This window comes from Canis lupus, chromosome X (genome assembly GCF_003254725.2).
Source record: "Canis lupus dingo isolate Sandy chromosome X, ASM325472v2, whole genome shotgun sequence".
NCBI classification, from domain to species: domain Eukaryota; kingdom Metazoa; phylum Chordata; class Mammalia; order Carnivora; family Canidae; genus Canis; species Canis lupus.
The window spans coordinates 32,796,131-32,815,060 of NC_064281.1; the positions used below are offsets into that span (position 1 = coordinate 32,796,131).

Below are 18,930 nucleotides of genomic sequence, written 5' to 3' on the forward strand. Positions count from 1 at the left end.
AGAGCCAGGGTGGTATCACCTAATTCACAATAAGTCTGAAACCAAAATTCATTATTGCCCATCAAAACCAGCACATCTACCCAACTTCCCTATTGCTGGTAATGTCATCTGTACTCTTCTAAGATCTTCGATGGTGCTCAGTAGTTAATGATCTATCCACAACTGTCTTTGCTGAAAGGCAGCAGAATGACTTAGAAACTATTTTGTCATCTTTTATATAGTTTAGCTCACTTCGGCAAGGCTGCTGGCCAGCAAGGGAAAAAGTCACATCTGAAATGTGTAAGGAAAGAGATCTGTTTAAGTAAAAGTATTGGAAAATAAAATAAAAATGAATTTCTTCTAATATGCCTAGTCTTTTACCAGGCACATTTAACTAAAAGAATGAGAATTGACTCTAGATAAAAGGCACCGGTGATTATTTTTATTCATTTTTTCTTACCTGATGAAAGTGTATAGGGGATAAGGGATACTCCAAGGGGGTCTGTGAACTAGTACAGATTTAGGTGAATTCATCCCAACCCAGATGCTGGTCCTCCAAAGGCTCAGAAATTTCATTTAGTTGGTGTACAGAGAACAGATTAGACATAGGTTCAAACTAAACCAAACATAGAGAGTTCCATTGGCAGGATCAGGGCATCCACTCCCTGAAAGGGGAGAGCTCTGAGGTTAGCCAACTTCCAATCAGAAGTGTCGAGAAGGAAGTGAAATTCAAGCAAGAGGAAATAGTTGTATGATTTGAGTGATTAATGTCATGAAACTTGCCAGGCTGAGGCCCCATAACTCAACATGGAACATGTGCTACAGGGGAAAAAATGGGTTACTTTCATTCTGTGGCCTGAGTGCTTTTCTTCTGGTCGGAGCCTGGCTGGGCATCATTGGCATCTAGCTCCTTAGATCTCCTTTGTTTATGTCCAGGCTCACTGTCTCCTCTTCCTTACCCCATGTTTCTCCAGAAGGACTATCATCACTTAGAATCCATCTTATTAAATTAAAATCACAGTCCAGTCCTGCCTCCTGGAGGAAACACTGTGATTTTCTTGATAAAATTTTGGCTACTTCTAATCTCCTTGAAAACTCAGTTATAAATCTGTTCTTTCAGTCTTGGTACAGAGGAGCAAAAATCTATTTAGGGCTAATTTTGTTAATTAAAGTCTCCTGGGGCAGTTTTATTTCTTTTATATCCTTGCCTGATTTCCCATCTTCGCTGTCACTTTCAGATGCTACCTTCCTTTTATTCTCCTTATTGGACAGAGCCTTGGAGCTTTACAGGGCAGATTTGTACTTACAATCCAAGGCAAAGTTAATCATAAGCTTCGACTCATATTTTTGTGGCTCCCTACCCCTTGAATAACTTCGAATTACAATTCTACAGAATATTCACATATGACATTCTAAATCTGACATTTCAAATATAAAATGCATCCTGAGTGAACCTGTCTGTAACAGTAGCGTATTCATTTATTGAGTTACCAAATGGCTTTTCCATTTCAGTATGAGACCAGATGAACCACAGAAGGGGTTGAAAATCCAGTTGTGTTTTTTATCTGAGGAGACCACAATTGATGATGATACAAAAACCAAACCATTAATCTTTCTGAAGAGCCCCTTTTGCTCTAACCTTGTTGCTTCCTGTTCATGTCAAGCTTGGGGCTCTCTGATCCCTGCTGCCTCTAGGACTTTGAAGATTTAGGAAAGGCCTTCAGTCAGTCTGGAAGTCTGTACTGACCAGGGCAGTTTTCTCAGTAGGGGCTAACTCTTGACCCCTTGGAAGAAGTTCAGTTCTTTTTTTTATTTTAAAGATTTTATTTATTTATTCATGAGAGACCGAGAGAGAGACAGAGAGAGGCAGGCAGAGACACAGGCAGAGGGAGAAGCAGGCTCCATGTAAGGAGCCTGATGTGGGGCCCAATCCCAAGACTTCAGGATCACACCCTGGGTAGAAGGCCGGCCCCAAACCGCTGAGCCACCCAGGGATCCCAAGAAGTTCAGTTCTGAGTCATTTCAGCCAAGTTATGGTTTGGTGTACAGTGTATATAACAAACACCTGGGGACTTTGGAAAGTTAGACTCTGGACAAGGTCCTGTCCTTTCAGATCTCCTGAGATTTTTTTTTAAAGATTTTTATTATTCATGAGACAGAGAGAGAGAGGCAGAGACCTAGGCAGAGGGAGAAGCAGGCTCCCTGGGGGAGCCTGATGTGAGACTCCATCCCAGGACCCCGGGATCATGCCCAGAGCCAAAGGCAGATGCTCAGCCACTGAGCTACCTAGGTGTCCCCAGATCTCCTGAGATTTTGATGTGAGCCTAACGTTGTGGCAACTGGGAGGCCCCAGAGCAGGCTTTGAGTATCTAGTTACACTTGGAAACCTGGCTAGAGCCAAGCAAACCAAGTGTAACTTGCACATGGACTATAGTTCATAGACCTGGGAGGGAAGCTGAGGGACAGTGTCAGGGCATGAGGCCACAGGCTGAGTCTTCATTCTTAAGGGGGATATACAGAGAGTATCTACATAGCAAGCTAATGAAAGAATGTGCTTAAGAGTTAGGGTGAGGGACAAGGCGTGATGAGCTGCTTATTTGGACAAGGAGAAGTTTCAGAATATCTATTTTGCAGTATATAATATATACCTAGAATAATTCACTAATATGTACATCATGAGATATAAATATTCACCTTGAGAATACAACATCATCCAATATGGTTGAAACTCCTATATTCTCTTTGATTGCATCTCTGAACTCCCTCATGAAATTCCTTGTGTTTATACTACATATATGCTGTCTTTCTGGATGAATTCTTCCGTAACTTCATTTTTTTTTCATTCATTGCTGTTTGTGAGAAACATTCCAACTAATACATATAGCACTGATTCATATTGGTCTTGCCAGCAGTGCTTTTTATGCAGTGGTCCTAGTTGTGGGGGACAAAAGGATGGAATAGGAGGGAGCCAGTTAAGGGACAGTCCAAACTGTGTACACAGATGGGTCCCACAGTGGTAACCCAATTCACCCATGGGTCAGCTGCAAGGGTGGAAAGAGGACCTAGCCAGTAAAGGAAACAAATTATAATGGAAGAAGCTGAATTTGCACAGAGAATGTGGAATCAACTAAATATAAATGATATTTCATGGTAACAAACACAGTTATTAGTAGTTGCTTAGTAATTGCATATTAACTTAGTAGTTAGTAATTAGTTGCTTAGTAATTGCATAGTTACCTAGTAATTGCATATTACCTGATTAAAATGTTTAAGTGTGTCACTCTTTCAACAATTAGACACTATATGTGCGTTATTCAGAAAATGGCCTAATTCGTTTTTCTAATTAATTTTTCCCTCCTTTGGTTTCTCTATATCCCCTGTGTTTTCTGGATTCTGTCCCAGCAGATCTGATTCCTGCTCTGTGGCATTCTGAAGAATCGATGTTCTTCATTACTAGTGAAACTCAGCTGCCACCTGACGGGACAGCACAGCAAAGGCTTTGGCGATCTTTTTGAGTTAGAGCAATACTGACACTCTTGGAATATAATCCCAGTGATGTCTCTTTTCTGTGTAGCCCGGAAGAATACCTGACCACCATCGGCAGTTCTTCTGAGACCTTATAAAAACTGCTCTGCCATCAAACAACTGAGCGACTCTGGGCTGTTCAGGGGGGCTTTAAGAACTGTGCATATCGAGTCACCTGGAAGATTGAACCACTGCTACTCAGAGCTGCTGCTGCAATACCATGTCTAAGAACTCGGAGTTGATCAATCTGTCATTTTTGTTAGATCATGAGAAGGAAATGATCCTGGGAGTCCTAAAGAGAGATGAATATTTGAAAAAAGTGGAAGACAAGAGAATAAGGTAATGTTCTTTTATCTTTTCTGCCCTTCCCAGCAGCTGTTTGAAGCATGTTAGAACAGAGAATAGGCAACTGCGACTGTGCTGGAGACATGTTGGTCAGTGACTTCAGGGGTTCCCAGCAGTAGCTCAGATATCAGAGAACATCTTTGATATTTTATCATTTAGCTAGATTCTATCCTCCCATCTCATTCTCTCCATGCCTTGGTTTCCTCATCCCTAAAACATGGATAATAAAAGTGCCCACCTCATAGGGTTGTTGCAAGGGTTGAGGGAGGTAATATACGTGCAGTGCCTGGTATGTAAGCTCACAATTATTTATTTATAATGCCTTTCTCAGATCAGTCTTCCTGGGAATTCATTCCCATCGTAGCTGAGAGAAGGAGATCCGGAGAGTGAAAAAGTCTCATTTTCCAGAGACCACCTGGATTCTCAAAAATAAGTCTCTGTATGGGTAACATGGAATAATATGGGCACAGTTGAATTTCACATGAGTTGTAGGCAAGGTTGATATTTAACTCGACTCCCAGGCATGACCTCACTTGTCTTTCAGCTAGCATCCATTCTGGTTGGTCATGTCATCTCTTCTGAGCATTGTTCTGATTGGTCGTCACATCCTTTGGGATTGTTTGCTGCTTGTACTGTGTTGCTTGTTAAATATATTTGGCTATTACATCTCACCCCTGTCTACAGGAATGGAAATAAAGAGTTCCCTTCTCAGCGACTACCTACTATTATGAAACAGGTAGCTTTTTTTGTCTTATGTGTCTCCCAAAACTGCGATTATTTTGACCACAGTGTTATGAAACTGGAAGTCAACCACAAGAAAAAGTCTTGAAAGGCCACAAAAATTTAAGTTTATTTTTTATTGAGGAAAAATCTTGTCATAAGATTATGTGTTGCAAAGATATTCAGCATGCCTAAAGGACCTAGGATCCTAGAATTGGAAATACATTGAAATAGTCTCAATTGATGCTTACTTCATAGTTAAGTGCCCAGAATTTTTATATCCATCATTTGTAGGTATTCAACCAATCTTAAAGAAATAGAGGCTTTGATGAAAATTATTGCAATTTTTCTATGCCTGGAGTTCAGGTTAATGTAGTTCATGATTTTAAAGATATCAGAAATGATGTTTTGGGTATTTGTATTCTAGTCACAAGAAGTGACTCAATTGTCTAATGTGCTACAAAAAGTTATATTGTTGGCAAGAGGCAAGGTAGTAGCTAGTAACTGATGACATGCAGGGGGGAATTAAAAATCACTCTATTTAGGAAAACACGATTTAATAACCAAATCCTCGGAAATGCAGAAGTGCAATGAATAGGAATTTGTTCAGGATATTTGCTTCTGTCATTCCCAATAACTTTTCCTGATTATCCATTATACTACTTTTCCTTCTCCTCTTTCTTCCCTTGTCCTTTTTCCCTATTCTCTGTAAAGAAAAGTAGCTGAGTGTATAATATACGACAGAGCTATTGAGAATAAAGTTGTTGATTTCCTGGCTCTTCAAATTTGAGGAAAGCAGAAGAAAGGCTTTGATAGATCTATGTGATACCTTTATAGAAAATAGATTTTTTTTATGGGTGCCTAGGTGGCTCAGTTGATTAAGCCTTTACCTTTGGCTCCAGTCATGATCCCGAGGTTCTGGGATCCAGCCCCACATGGGGCTCCCTGCTCAGTGGGGAGTCTGCTTCTCCCTCTCCCTCTGCCCCTTCCTTCCCCTGCTCTCTCTCTCTCTCTCTCAAATAAATAAATAAAATCTTTTTAAAAAAAGAAAATAGTTTTTTAAAAAGCTGCTATATCTTATTCTCTTCTTTAATAGCAATGGTGGTTGTGCTCGCTTCAGCGGCACATATGATAGCAGTGGTGGCTAATATTTTATTGAATTTTTTTCTATGCCAAATATTTTCTCATTTTGTTCTCAGCTACCAAGATATGAGCTCAGTTGGCTCAGGCTCTGCCATTCCTTAACAGCTTTGTAGTGCCATGGTGTTTAGAGTAGTATGTGCTGTTGAATCACACATCCACATTTGTTGATTCACGTCTTAGTTATACATGAAATCTTTGCAGCACTTCAGACAGGTTGCTTCCACGAATAAATCTAGTTCCCTTATTTGATAAAACAGAAATAATAACATCAGGTACCTCATAAGATTGTTGTAGGGCTTAAATAAGCTAATATTATCAAGAGCTTAGAAGAATGCTGGCATACAGTTAGTACTTAATAATTGCTGGCTATAATCGTCAGCCCTGTTGTTTGGTATGTGTTGTAGTGAACACTGGCAGTGCTCTGCTGAGATCTCCTCAGGTCCCTTGTTGGCTCTGCTCTCATCTACAAGTTTCTACATGTTTATTGCCAAGGATGGTGTCTGTTACCTTCTTGAGAGGACTACCCTTGGGTGGCTGGAGGTTAAGATTTTGTCGGTGTCAAGGGGAAGTGTAAATAATGATGAGTAAGGCAAGTGGAAGGAATGGTTTCACGGAAGAGGTAACACTTGTGCTTGGCCTTGAAATGTGAAAAAGATTTGACTTTGGCAGTTACATGTCAGCTGCATTTTAGCTGTTTACCATGAACCACAAAATTGCCTTCAGATCCTGCTAATGAGTTTCAGAAGGAAACAGGAGCCAAAGACAATTTTTAAGAATTATGATGATTACAGAGAAGTAACTGATATGGAAAGTTAGTAAATTGGACTTCGGAAAGCAGTGGATTGATTGTTTCTTTGTGTGTTTGTTTCATTTGGTTGTGTTTAAAGAAAATAGAAACATCGAAGAATGTAAAAACTGTGTCAAATCAGCGCTTTAGGCCTAATGTCCAACTGGGCACTACAGTCCACCTAGCCACTGAAGTGTGGCATTAATTTTTTTAAAGATATTTTATTTATTCATGAGAGACACAGAGGGAGAGGTAGAGACATAGGCAGAGGGAGAAGCAGGCTCCCTGCGGGGAGCCTGATGTGGGACTGGATCCCGGGACTCCAGGATTAAGACCTGAGCTGAAGGCAGGTGCTTAACCACTGAGCCACCCAGGGATCCCAAGTGTGGCATTAATTAAATTAGGACTGGTCTCTGGGTGTTTCTCAAGGTGCTCTGCACCCAGAAGGCACATGGCAAGCCTGATTAATTACCTCCAGGCTTGAACTGAAGGCTGGAGAGAGGTGTCTACCTACTAACAGCATTTTAGGTTCACCCAGGAGGCTCAAATGTATCTGTTTTCCTTCAGATCAAGCAGGAAGAAATGGTAGGAGATATCTAGGTTTCAACTATTACAGAGTGATTATGGAGTAGGAGTTTTTTTAAATGTTCTCTGTCAAGAACAGATCACTTTGTTTAAGTGATAACTTTAATGCAGTGAAGAAAGAGGGAGGAAGTGAGGCTAATCAAATTGACCTATCAACAGTGAATGCAAATGGAACAAATATAGTTTGGAAGCACAAAATAAAGATCTTTGTTGGCCATTTTGTACCTTAGAGTTTTCTAACTTTGGAAGAACTCACCCTAACACAGAAGAGGACATGGTTCATAGTATTCACTAAAAAATCTTATTAACAAAATCTTACTTTACTTGATCTTCCACACCTAAAAACAAATACTGTTAAATGTCTACTTTGTGGTATTGGCCTATATAAGAAATCTTCAGTTTATAAATTTAGCAGTTCATTGGGGCTCTATTCTTACTGAGAAGATCTCATTTTCTTTTGGCCACAATGCATGAAAACATATCTGGACTTAATGTTCTCTTTGACACCTATTCTTGGGCCTGTCTCAGTAATGAACTCTGGGAGTTGCCTTATAGCATACATTTCTCTTTTCTTCCTCCCTACCCAAATCTTGGTTTTGCTCAGCACCAGCAGTGGATTTCTAAAATATATTTGATCATCCCTTGACTAATATTCCTCTAGCAACTATCATTGGTCTGGAGGTAGACATGAGACCAAAGATGACCCACTCAAACATATAGCCCAGATTTGTGGAAGGTTCTCTTTCCCACTGGACATATTCAGTGAAACTTTATCACTGTTGCTGTTGAGGATGAAAGCCAGCACAGTGATGAGGCTGAACCAAAATAATTACAGAAAATTGTTATCAACATCCTGATATACTAGAACCTGCCACACTCCTGGGCTTCTTCCATAAGCAATATAATATATTTCCATGTTACCTATAGTGATTTGAGTCTGATTTTCTGTTACATGCAGCCCAAGGCATCCTATAATCTCCAGAGTCAGAAGTAATCAACATTTGTTGAGAACCTTCTATAGGCCAAATGCTATGTATTTATTATTGGAATAATAATGGTGAGCAGAGGGGCACCTGGGTGGCTCAGTTGGTTAAGCATCTGCCTTCAGCTCAGGTCATGATCTCAGAGTCCTGGGATCAAGCCCCGCATCAGGCTCCCTACTCAGCAAGAAGCCTGCTTCTCCCTCTCCCCTGCTCATTCATTCATTCATTCATTCATTCATTCTCTCTCTCTCTCTCTCTCAAATACATAAAATCTTTAAAAAAAATAAACATGAGCAAAGACACTATATTAATGTTTGTTGGATCCACAAACATAAAGAAGTTTGTAGTTATGAATCAGGCTTTGTTCATGGTGCAGACTAGAGGTCAGTAAACTTTTTCTGTAAAGGGCCAGATAGTAAATATTTTAGGCTCTACAGGGTAGGCATTCTATGTTATGATTACTTCAGTCTGCCATTGTAGTATGAAAGCAGCAATAGACAATGTGTAAACAAATGGGTATGGCCAATGAAACTGTATTTACAAGAAACAGGTGGTGGGCTGGATTTGGCTCAAGGACTGTAATTTGTTGACCTTTGGTGTTGAAAACAACACCTTGGTAGATTGTAGCCTTGGGAATAACTATAGACACCTAAAAGCCTTGATAAGCCACCTTAGTGAGCAGCGGGACATTTATAGTCCAAGAGATAAGATGGAGTTGGACTAGAACCCATCAACTATCAGAGATAGAACATGGGCTTCTGCCTGGGAGGTTAGATGATTTCACAGGGTCCTGCTATCTCCAGGATATTTTTATGCCTCCCTCAGTCTGTAGTGACTAATGTGCTGGAACAACTTAAATATGTTTCATTGCCTCTCTAGAAGAACAGTACAGTGAGTATGAGGTAGAGAAAATACCAAGAACTAGCAGAAGGTTCTGCGAAATTGTGAGGGACAGGTTACAAATTCATTTTCCTGATGAGATAAGAACTGTGACTATCCCATTTACAGATGGGCAAACTGATGTGCCAAATCCAGTAACTTGTCCAAGTTTGCATAGCTAGTAAGTGGCCGAACTGTGGTTTGAAGCCTCACTGTCTGGCTCCAGAGCTCACATGCTCCTCTTTGGTCACTTTTAACCTCTGGGAGATGTATCTGACCCTTCAGGGGGGCCAGAAAAAGGAATAGTAGACTATTCAATGCCTACCTCACACCAGAAAATGTATTACTCAATTTATAAATATCCCTCATTGAACCCCCATGTCGTCTGTGAGGTATGTACTCTTCTGATGTACTGTAGTTGTGGCAACTAGCATTTACTAAATAATTGGTCAAACTGGTAAACAACAGCAGTGAGGTTCTTTCATTCCATATTGCTTCCCTCTCCTCTCTGCTGTGATGTTTATGCACTGAGGGCACCTGTAAGACCCCGTTGGAAGTCCACCCATAGCCTTACTCTCAGATAAATGGAACAAAGCAGAAAACATTCCTTCAGCCTGGTATTTATGGACAGTTGTGACCTATAAGCTGTGTAACATTATCCAGAGTTGCCATGACATTTATTGAAGCATTGCTTTTATAGTGAAAACTGACAAGAGTTCCTCATGCTGTTCTAGTCTTTAGGCATACTGAAATCAAAGTGCAAGTGTATTATGTTTTGTTCCACACAGCTGGCTCCACCGAGACGGGCCACTAAGCAAGCCAGAGTTTAGTGTCATCAAGAGACTGCAGAGCCCAGCCTGGAAACAGCCATTCCCATTACGGCTTTGTTTTTATGTGGTTGATTCCATCATTTTAGAACAGGATCAGGAAGGAGAGAGAAGAGAGGAACAGAGGGGGAAAGTGTATTCAAATTGGCTACATGGAATCCTACAGATAAGCTAAATATTCTGTTCAAATGGAATCAAAGTGATTTCTAGACTTACACATTCAGCCTGGAAGTTAAGGAGACCAGTTAGTGCCAAGCAATAATATCCTCTAATACTCTACAAATGTTTGATGTGTGGAGCTGTTTGTTTTTCCAAATCCTATCACTACCACTAAGAACAAAACTAGTTTAGGGGAGGAGGGCGGGGGGTGGGGGTGAATGGGTGACGGGCACTGAGGGGGGGGCACTTGATGGGATGAGCACTGGGTGTTATTCTGTAAGTTGGCAAATTGAACACCAATAAAAAATAAATTTATTATAAAAAAAGAACAAAACTAGTTTCACCTTCTAAAAAGCCTAAAGGCTCACTGTCCCCATAAAACTGGGAGAACTATTGGATTGGACTTCTAGTTTGGTAAACATTTTGTTTCAATCCTAATAGAATTGCCACAAAGCTTCTTAATGGATTAACAGAAACTCCCAGTGTGAATGTACTGGCTCCTTTATAAAACCTAAACTCTTTTTTTTGAGTCACAGAGAAATGAAAAAAGAAAATCCAGCTCTGCTTTAAACGAATTTAAAACCTTGGAGGTTTTCCTACCAAAGAACTTAAGAATTTACATATATACACACATATATAGAGGAAGTAACTTAAATTTTGATTCTACAGCACTTGCATCCAAGTAATTCTTACTTGTAGGGCTCACCTTGGGAAAGGGCCACAAATGCCTGATATTGAGGGATGTTTCCAACATTGGATTATCCAAATAAGTAAACATACTTGCTAGAACATATTTTTTTGTTTGAAATAATACAGTCACTGTAGTCATAAGTAAAATAGTCACCTATGCAGAATGTGTGTGTATACTATATATGTCTGTCTGTCTCTCTCTCTCATGCCTTTGACTTTTCTCCAAATTCCCCTTTCAGTAACCTTTTCCTTTCCTTGTATACTGCTCTAACCAGGATTGATATAGAGGACATGGTATAGAGACAGCATGGGTTAATTTGCACTCACATCCAGGAAACTACCATTCCTTTTTACTGTAAATTGAAGAAACAAAGACCTAGAGAGCCTGCGTTGTTCTTGGGGTAGGTTGTTGGGGCTGGGAGGGTGAGTGAAGAGGACTCACCCTCCAAAGGTAGGTCAGTTCATTAGGGAAGTTTTAATTAAGTGAATACCAACTCTATTCATGGGAAAATAGGCATTTTATAGCTAAGGAAATATACAAGTGAAAACTTCACTAACAGAAAAGTCACCTGTAACATTTTAGATTTCAGGCATGTGACCATTCTATAACAACAGTTTGTATGAATATTTATGTATTAATGGAAATTAGGGTTTAACTAATTTAAATCTGTATTAGTAGGCTGACATGCACTTCCTAATTTTTCTTTTTTTTAAGATTTATTTATTTATTTTTGAGAGGAGTGCTTGACCAGAGGGAGAGGCAAAGGGAGAGGGAAAGAGAATGAAGCAGACTGTCCACTGAATGCAGAGCCTAACATAGGGCTCAGTCTGAGGACCCTGAGATCACTACCTGAGCCTAAATCTGATTGAACGCTTAACTGACTGAGCCACCCAGCTGCCCCATATTTACTAATTTTCCCAATCATTTCATTGCAGAGAAATTCAGTATAACTCAAACATTCCATGAAAATGTCTAAAATTAATGAAACTGGGATCCCTGGGTGGCGCAGCGGTTTGGTGCCTGCCTTTGGCCCAGGGCGTGATCCTGGAGACTGGGGATCGAATCCCACATCGGGCTCCCGGTGCTTGGAGCCTCTTCTCCCTCTGCCTGTGTCTCTGCCTCTCTCTCTCTCTCCATGTGACTATCATGAATAAATAAATTTAAAAAAAAGAAAAAAAATAAAATAAAATTAATGAAACTTTTGTATAGTACAGGATTTTTCTTTTTTTTTTTTTTTTTTTTTTTTTTTTAGGATTTTTCAAAAGTGTTTAAAATCACTAGGATCTGTAAAGGGCATCAATGTCTACAATATTTTTTTGTATTAGAAATCCTCAGTCCAATTAAATATTTAATATCTTCTGATATATTTTCATTATAGAAGTAATATATTCATTATAGAAAATTAGAAAATACATGTAATTTGAACTTAAAGAACTCACTCTCTTCCCAGAGACAGTTTCTACTTGTTGAATTTCCTTCCTGTTACTTTTTTGTGTATACATATAATTTTCACATAACTGGAACCATATTACACATATAATTTATATTCTCTATATTTGTTTAATGTTATTTAATGAAAAGTTGTCATGATATTAAAAATTCTCTAGATGCATAATTTTTATTGGCTGGATGAGATTTCATAACATGGTTGTACAATATTTTCAATTTCCCTGAAAATCCTTATTCGTAAGTCTTCTGTCTTAATTTTTTATTATATTATAATTCATATTTTGATTTATATTTCTTTAAAATTGAAAATTTGTTTTCCAGAAATGTGTCAGTTTTCTCTTTATTATACTATTCCCTCATACCCCTGCTAACATGAAAATTGTTGTTACAAATGTTTACTAACATGATAGTGTCCTATGTCAATTTGCATTTATGTGTTTATTAGTGTTTTTACAGGATTGCAAGCAATTTTTATTTCCTCTCATGTTTTTTTTATTCATGTTGTTTGTCCATTTACTATTGAGTGTTAGTGCTGTTTCAGTATAGATTTGTATGAATTCTTTTTGTCATATTTGGGAGATACATGTCTAAGATTCAGCAAAAATTCATTGAGTACTTACATACAAGATATAGAATTAGACGTGAATTAGCTTCTTATCTAACAGAAGCAAAATTGTATTCTATTGGATTGTGCAAAATCTCCGCTTTCACATTGACTCAAACTCAATTGATACATTCTTTGTATAAAATGTAAATAATTTATACCTTTAAAAGATGCTATAAACAGTATTTTAAAGCCAGGATATGCATTCTCCCCTACCTCTGTAATAGTATGCATACTATTTATGGGTGTAGAAATTAGGGTAAGTTCATCTCTGAGTGTCAGAAAAACCAAAATAATAGTAGAGGAGAGTTAAATAAGAGAGAAGTTTATTTCATTTTTTGCCTTGATCAAGTCATGAGGAAAGCAGTTGGGGCTCGTAATGATGACTCCATGCTCATCAGAGACCCAGGATCTTTCTACCTGATTAGTCTGCTATCTTCAACATGGGCTAATATCTGTTAAAGTAAAAAAAAATTGGGGATCCCTGGGTGGCTCCTCGGTTTGGAACCTGCCTTCAGCCCCAGGCGTGATCCTGGAGACCCGGGATCCAGTCCCACATCGGGCTTCCTGCATGGAGCCTGCTTCTCCCTCTGCCTGTGTCTCTGTGCCTCTCTCTCTCTCTCTCTCTCTCTCTCTCTCTGTGTGTGTGTCTCATGAATAAATAAATAAAATCTTTTTTAAAAAGTTATTCTGACATGTATTAAAATGGTAAGGAATACTTTTTATTCAGGACTATTGAAATACATTTTAAGACTATCACAAAAAAATTAAAAACAAAAGGCTATGGCAATAGGGGAGAGAGATCCAGGCCAACTCCAAATGCAGCAAAGGCAGCTGGGGATTTATAGCCAATGAGGAGAGTGAGGGGGTCAATGAATGGAAAAACTCTTACTGAAAGCAAGCCAAGGTAACATATCAAGAGTAGGAGTATTCTTACTATGCTGATTTGGCAGGATTCCTGCTGAATCTGGGCTATGCAAGCCAAAGACAGAGCTCAAGGACAAAGACTAGTCAAAGAGAGACCTCAGAGGAACCTGTCTCAAGTTTGGTCAAGGTGACAATCTTTGTTACACCTCATGGTCCAAGATGGCTGCTCCAGTGCTTGTCATACTGTCCTGATTCCAGTCAGCAGGGAGAGGGACCGAGGGCAAAAAGAAAGGTTCCCTTCCCTTAACGATATTTTGGAGAAGTTTCACAGATGACCTTGCTTTCATTGCATTGGCCACCATGTGGTCACATGACTGTACTTAGCTACAAGGGAGCTTGGATATGTAACTGGGAAATGTGTTCTTTCTTCTGGGTGGCCATGTGACTAACTCACGTTTAGTTTTTTAAAAATATTTATTTATTTATTAATGAGAGATACAGAGAGAGAGAGAGAGAGAGAGAGAGAGAGACAGGCAGAGGGAGAAGCAGGCTCCATGCAGGGAGCCTGATGCGGGATTTGATCCTGGGTCTCCAAGATCAGGCCCTGGGCTGAAGGCAACGCTAAACTGCTGAGCCACTGGGGCTGCCCTGGAGTTTTTATTGGTATAAAAGAGTAGGAATATTGGGGAAAAAAATAAGCATTCTGAAAAAATGGATGTAATTAAGAATTATTAATTAGATTTGTTAATTACTCCAAACAGATCTTATCTTCCTTTTCATGGAATCTGAAAGCAATCATCAGAGGTGAATTTCAGTGAAGCATATAAGAAAAAAATAGCGCATAAAGAAAATGATATTTGTATTCATCCTCAATGAATTTTGGTGACTTGACATCCCTTGTACTATGTACGGCTACAGATAACTAGGAAAACTGCCAGAAGTGTTTTTTTTTTTGTAATCACCTTTAGCTATGAAAATGAGTTCCTGTAAGCACCACCTAAAAAGGTAAAATGGGAAAAATTAAGGACTGACAACTCTCCTTGCTGAGCCTGTAAGTCCTTCCTTGCTGCATTTAAAATAATTTATACAAATTCAATTTATAGACATTTTAGAATAAATGTCAGCTCTGTGTTTACAAAAATTAAAACTAGTGTGTGCCTGTCAGTAGCAGAAGCAATTTTAAGGGATTTTTCAAGGGCAACATGTTCTCTTTGAGTTCTTTTTTTGTCGGGAATCCCTGGGTGGCTCAGCTGTTTAGCTCCTGCCTTCGGCACAGGGCGTGATCCTGGAGTCCTGGGATCGAGTCCCTTATAGGGCTCCCTGCATGGAGCCTCCTTCTCCCTCTGCCTGTGTCTCTGCCTGCCTCTCTCTCTATCTCTCTCTCTCTCTGTGTGTGTGTGTGTCTTTCATGAATAAATAAATAAAATCTTAAAAAAATAATAGAAAAGAAGGAAAAAATGTAAAACTTTTTTAAAAAAACTTTTTTTGTGTGTATGAATGCCCAATTTCTTCCTATCAAGACAATCTTTGCAATGTCAGAGGAATAATCTTTAAAAGCCCAGTAATTTATCCATGTATTTTCTTTTTTGCTGTACTGATTCTATCTTCACCCTCTCTTTTCCTGGATGATTTACTATATTGATAACAGGACTTCTTGCTGTTTTTGACACTCAAGAAAGGTATCCTTTGGATTTCAGATTAGCAAAATACATCCTTGTTCCTCATTGGGCCAGGAAATTGAGACAGGAGTTATTAATGTTAATAGTCACTAATAGTTATTTCAAGGTATCCCCAGACTTGGTTTGCTCATTATGTATGAGATCAGTTTCTGCTATGATTTTCAGATTGTAGTTAATAAGCACTTGTTCGCCTGTTGACATGGCTTTGTAGATCGCCTGGTATAATCCTATGAGTTGAGTATTTCATTACCAGGAAGTGCTTGGTGTCATCTGCAGACATGAAGATTCCACAATGCCCTCTATCCTTGAGACCATTTCTAAACACGTGAGATTGGCACAATTCACAAGATTTCTCTGTCTAGACAAGTGTGGTTTCAAATATTTTTTTCTTTATTTATTTATGATAGTCACACACAGAGAGAGAGAGAGGCAGAGACACAGGCAGAGGGAGAAGCAGGCTCCATGCACCGGGAGCCCGACGTGGGATTCGATCCCGGGTCTCCAGGATCGCGCCCTGGGCCAAAGGCAGGCGCCAAACCGCTGCGCCACCCAGGGATCCCTAGATTTTTTTTTTTTTTTAATGATAGGCACACAGTGAGAGAGAGAGAGGCAGAGACACAGGCAGAGGGAGAAGCAGGCTCCATGCACCGTGAGCCCGACGTGGGACTCGATCCCGGGTCTCCAGGATCGCGCCCTGGGCCAAAGGCAGGCGCCAAACCGCTGCACCACCCAGGGATCCCCAATATTCTTTTTTTAAAAGATTTTATTTATTTATTCATGAGAGACACACAGAGAGAGAGAGGCAGAGACACAGGCAGAGGGAGAAGCAGGCTCCATGCACCGGGAGCCCGACATGGGATTCGATCCCGGGTCTCCAGGATCGTGCCCTAGGCCAAAGGCAGGCGCCAAACCACTGCGCCATCCAGGGATCCCGACAAGTGTGGTTTCAAACCCATTGTTCATTACTTTCTCTGAAGCAAGCTTGCTATCTAGATCAAACTTTTCCCTGATTCTCAGATGGTCTCGATTCTTTTTAATCGTCTTTGATTTGAAAGCTAATCTAAAGCTACATGAAGCTTATTGGGACCAGAGCTGTGTTTGTTGAGGAACAGCCCCATTGCAGACTGTTTGTCATGTGAGACTTTGTGATAAGAGGCTCCTGGGACAGATGGCTTCTGGTGGGAGAAATCAGACTGAAGCAACCCTTCATGTTTACTGAGGTTTCACTTTAAGTGTGCTTGGCATGGCTTTGCACAACTAGGAAAGAAATAGCAGTTGCTTATAAGCGCTGTGTCCTTTTTGAGCAAAAATATATTAACAGAATAAGAATCAAGAGGAATCTGGAGGAAGAGTTCAGATTTTGAAATATAAAATTCTGGACCTGAGCCCCGATGGGCAACACTTACTAACCCTGTGACCCACAGCAGGTTTCCTACCTGAGATTCCATTTTCTTATTTATAAAATGAGAATCATAATGTCTTTCTCATAGGATGCTGCCAAAGCTTAATGACATGACATGTAAGACAGAGCACCTGTTGTTATTGTGGCTGGGTTGTGCTGTTTAGGTTTTTTTTTTTTTTTATGATAGTCACAGAGAGAGAGAGAGACAGAGACACAGGCAGAGGGAGAAGCAGACTCCATGCACTGGGAGCCCGACGCGGGATTCGATCCCAGGTCTCCAGGATCGCACCCTGGGCCAAAGGCAGGCGCTAAACTGCTGCGCCACCCAGGAATCCCTGTTTAGGTTTTAATAATAGGTTCTGCACACAGAAGCTACAATCAAAATGAAAGAAGTATTTTTATAATCAGAGTAGAGAAAGGAGATCCGATCCCCCTCCCTTGATTTTCCTTAGGCAATTATGAACTAGCCCCAGCCCAATGTTGGTGGCATTGCCTCTGGATGCGAATGAAAGATGGGAATGCTAGGAGCTGTGCAGCCACTAGCATCAGGCTGCTGTGACAGTATTCTGCTGGCATATATTATTTCAGTAATTTTTGTCTCATTGTGTTGGTTTAGCAATACTTTTCATCAGTCATTGTGGTTTTGCTCTCTTAAAGGAATATCAAACGCTACTTCTAGGGAAGGATTTAGCATGCAGGCCTTGCAGCAGAATCTGAAGCAGAACCTGAGAACAGCATTTTTGTAAGTGGACAATAATGATAAGACCTAATATTTACTGAGTTCGTATCATATTTGTTGGAAAATAGTTTTGGCTATGGGTGACAGAGACACATTATAATAATAGCTTAAATAAGATGGAAATATATTGCTCTCTAATAGAAAAGCCTGGATTGATTGACAGCTTTGTGATATTGTTCTGGTGGCTCCATTATAGTATGGGTCTGGGCACCTTGTCTTTTTTGTTGTGCCACCACCTTGACAGTTTAGTTCGTAATCCAAGATGACTCACTCTTCTGTTTTCATCTTAGCCTCTGGAAGCAAAGAGGGGTTCAAGGAAAACGGATATCCCTTGCCCATTAGGGCCCTGACCTAGAGTTTGTCTATATCATTTGTGATCACATCCCATCAGTTAACATTTAGTCCTATAACAAGACCTAACTGCAAGGGATACTGGGAAATGTAGTCTTCATTCTGAATGGCCATGAGCCTAGTTAGACATGCCACTAATATAGAAGAAGAGAACAGATATAGAGAGACAAGAACCAGAATTGCCGATTCCATAATACTCCATGTCAAGCTGGGCTTAACACTTTATTTAGTGTTCACAACATCATCTTCCCTAATGTTCATAAAAACTTTATGAAGTTGCAGCTATTATGACTCTTTTTTGCAGAAAGAGTATTTTGAGGCAGAGAGGTTAAGTAATTTTCTTAAAGTCTGTGATATGATAAGTGGCAAAGCCAGGGTTTGAACCTTGGCAGTCTGCCTTCAGAGCCCTATACTCTGGGCCACTATACAGTCCTTGCGTTGTGTTATCTCTCTTGGGCTTTGTGTTCCCCCAGATGAGATGGGGGATTGTTGAAGGCATCGAGGAATCAAAGATGCTTGTGAATTGTTATTTATAGCTTCCTCTTCCAGGCAGCTAATTGCTTTCATTCCAAAATTCCCATCTTATTTGGTGCAAAATAATGTTTGGTACAATTGAGTCTAGACAGGGTAACAAAAGAAAAAGAATGCCACACAAATGTGACAGGAATTTTAATGAAAGCAATTCCTGATTTGAAAGGAGTGTGTCTATGCAGTGATAAAGCAAGCAGTCTTTGTAATGCATTGAACATTTTTGATGATGGAATGGAAAAAATGAATTCAGTGTATCACCAGGATATAGCAGTGAAAAGATTCTATCATTTAACTACAGCTGAGATAGTTCATCTCTTCAGTCTTTAAGATTTCAATTACAAATAGGTCATCAATTTGCATGTTAATATCAGCACATCTGTGTAACAACAAGGAAATCTAAGGAACAAACTGATATTTTAAAAACAGAGAGCATCCCCCCCCCCGCCCCCACCCCTGAGTTCATCTGAAATAAAGAATCTGTGTTAGTGGGTATTAAATGTCTTCAACTTTTTTAAATTTAAATTTAAATTTTTCATCAGTTTCTAACAGTTGATTTGGGGCCATATTTATCTCTACTACACTTTTCCCATCTCCCACACTCTTTGCTCTTCTCCACACAAGAACAAATCGAGCAGTTGGTTAGATTTTTTATATTGGCAAGAATCAAATCGTTTTTCTTTCTGAA

The 18,930-nt window shown here is 39.7% G+C and overlaps 1 protein-coding gene across 11 annotated transcripts in view; it reads left to right on the forward strand.

Moving 5' to 3' along the window:
• SYTL5 (synaptotagmin like 5) overlaps positions 1-18,930 on the forward strand; it is a 286,474-nt gene that overhangs the window by 128,782 nt on the left and 138,762 nt on the right. For 8 of the 11 annotated variants that reach the window (XM_049107701.1, XM_049107699.1, XM_035712251.2 and 5 more), the window contains exon 2: positions 3,385-3,843. In XM_049107701.1, the coding sequence (XP_048963658.1) occupies positions 3,725-3,843 (119 nt within the window). In that variant the 5' untranslated portion in view covers positions 3,385-3,724. Of the gene's footprint in view, positions 1-3,384; positions 3,844-17,281; positions 17,367-18,930 lie in introns of all 11 variants that reach the window. The other 3 variants (XM_035712252.2, XM_035712253.2, XM_049107706.1) reach the window with 2 other exon arrangements.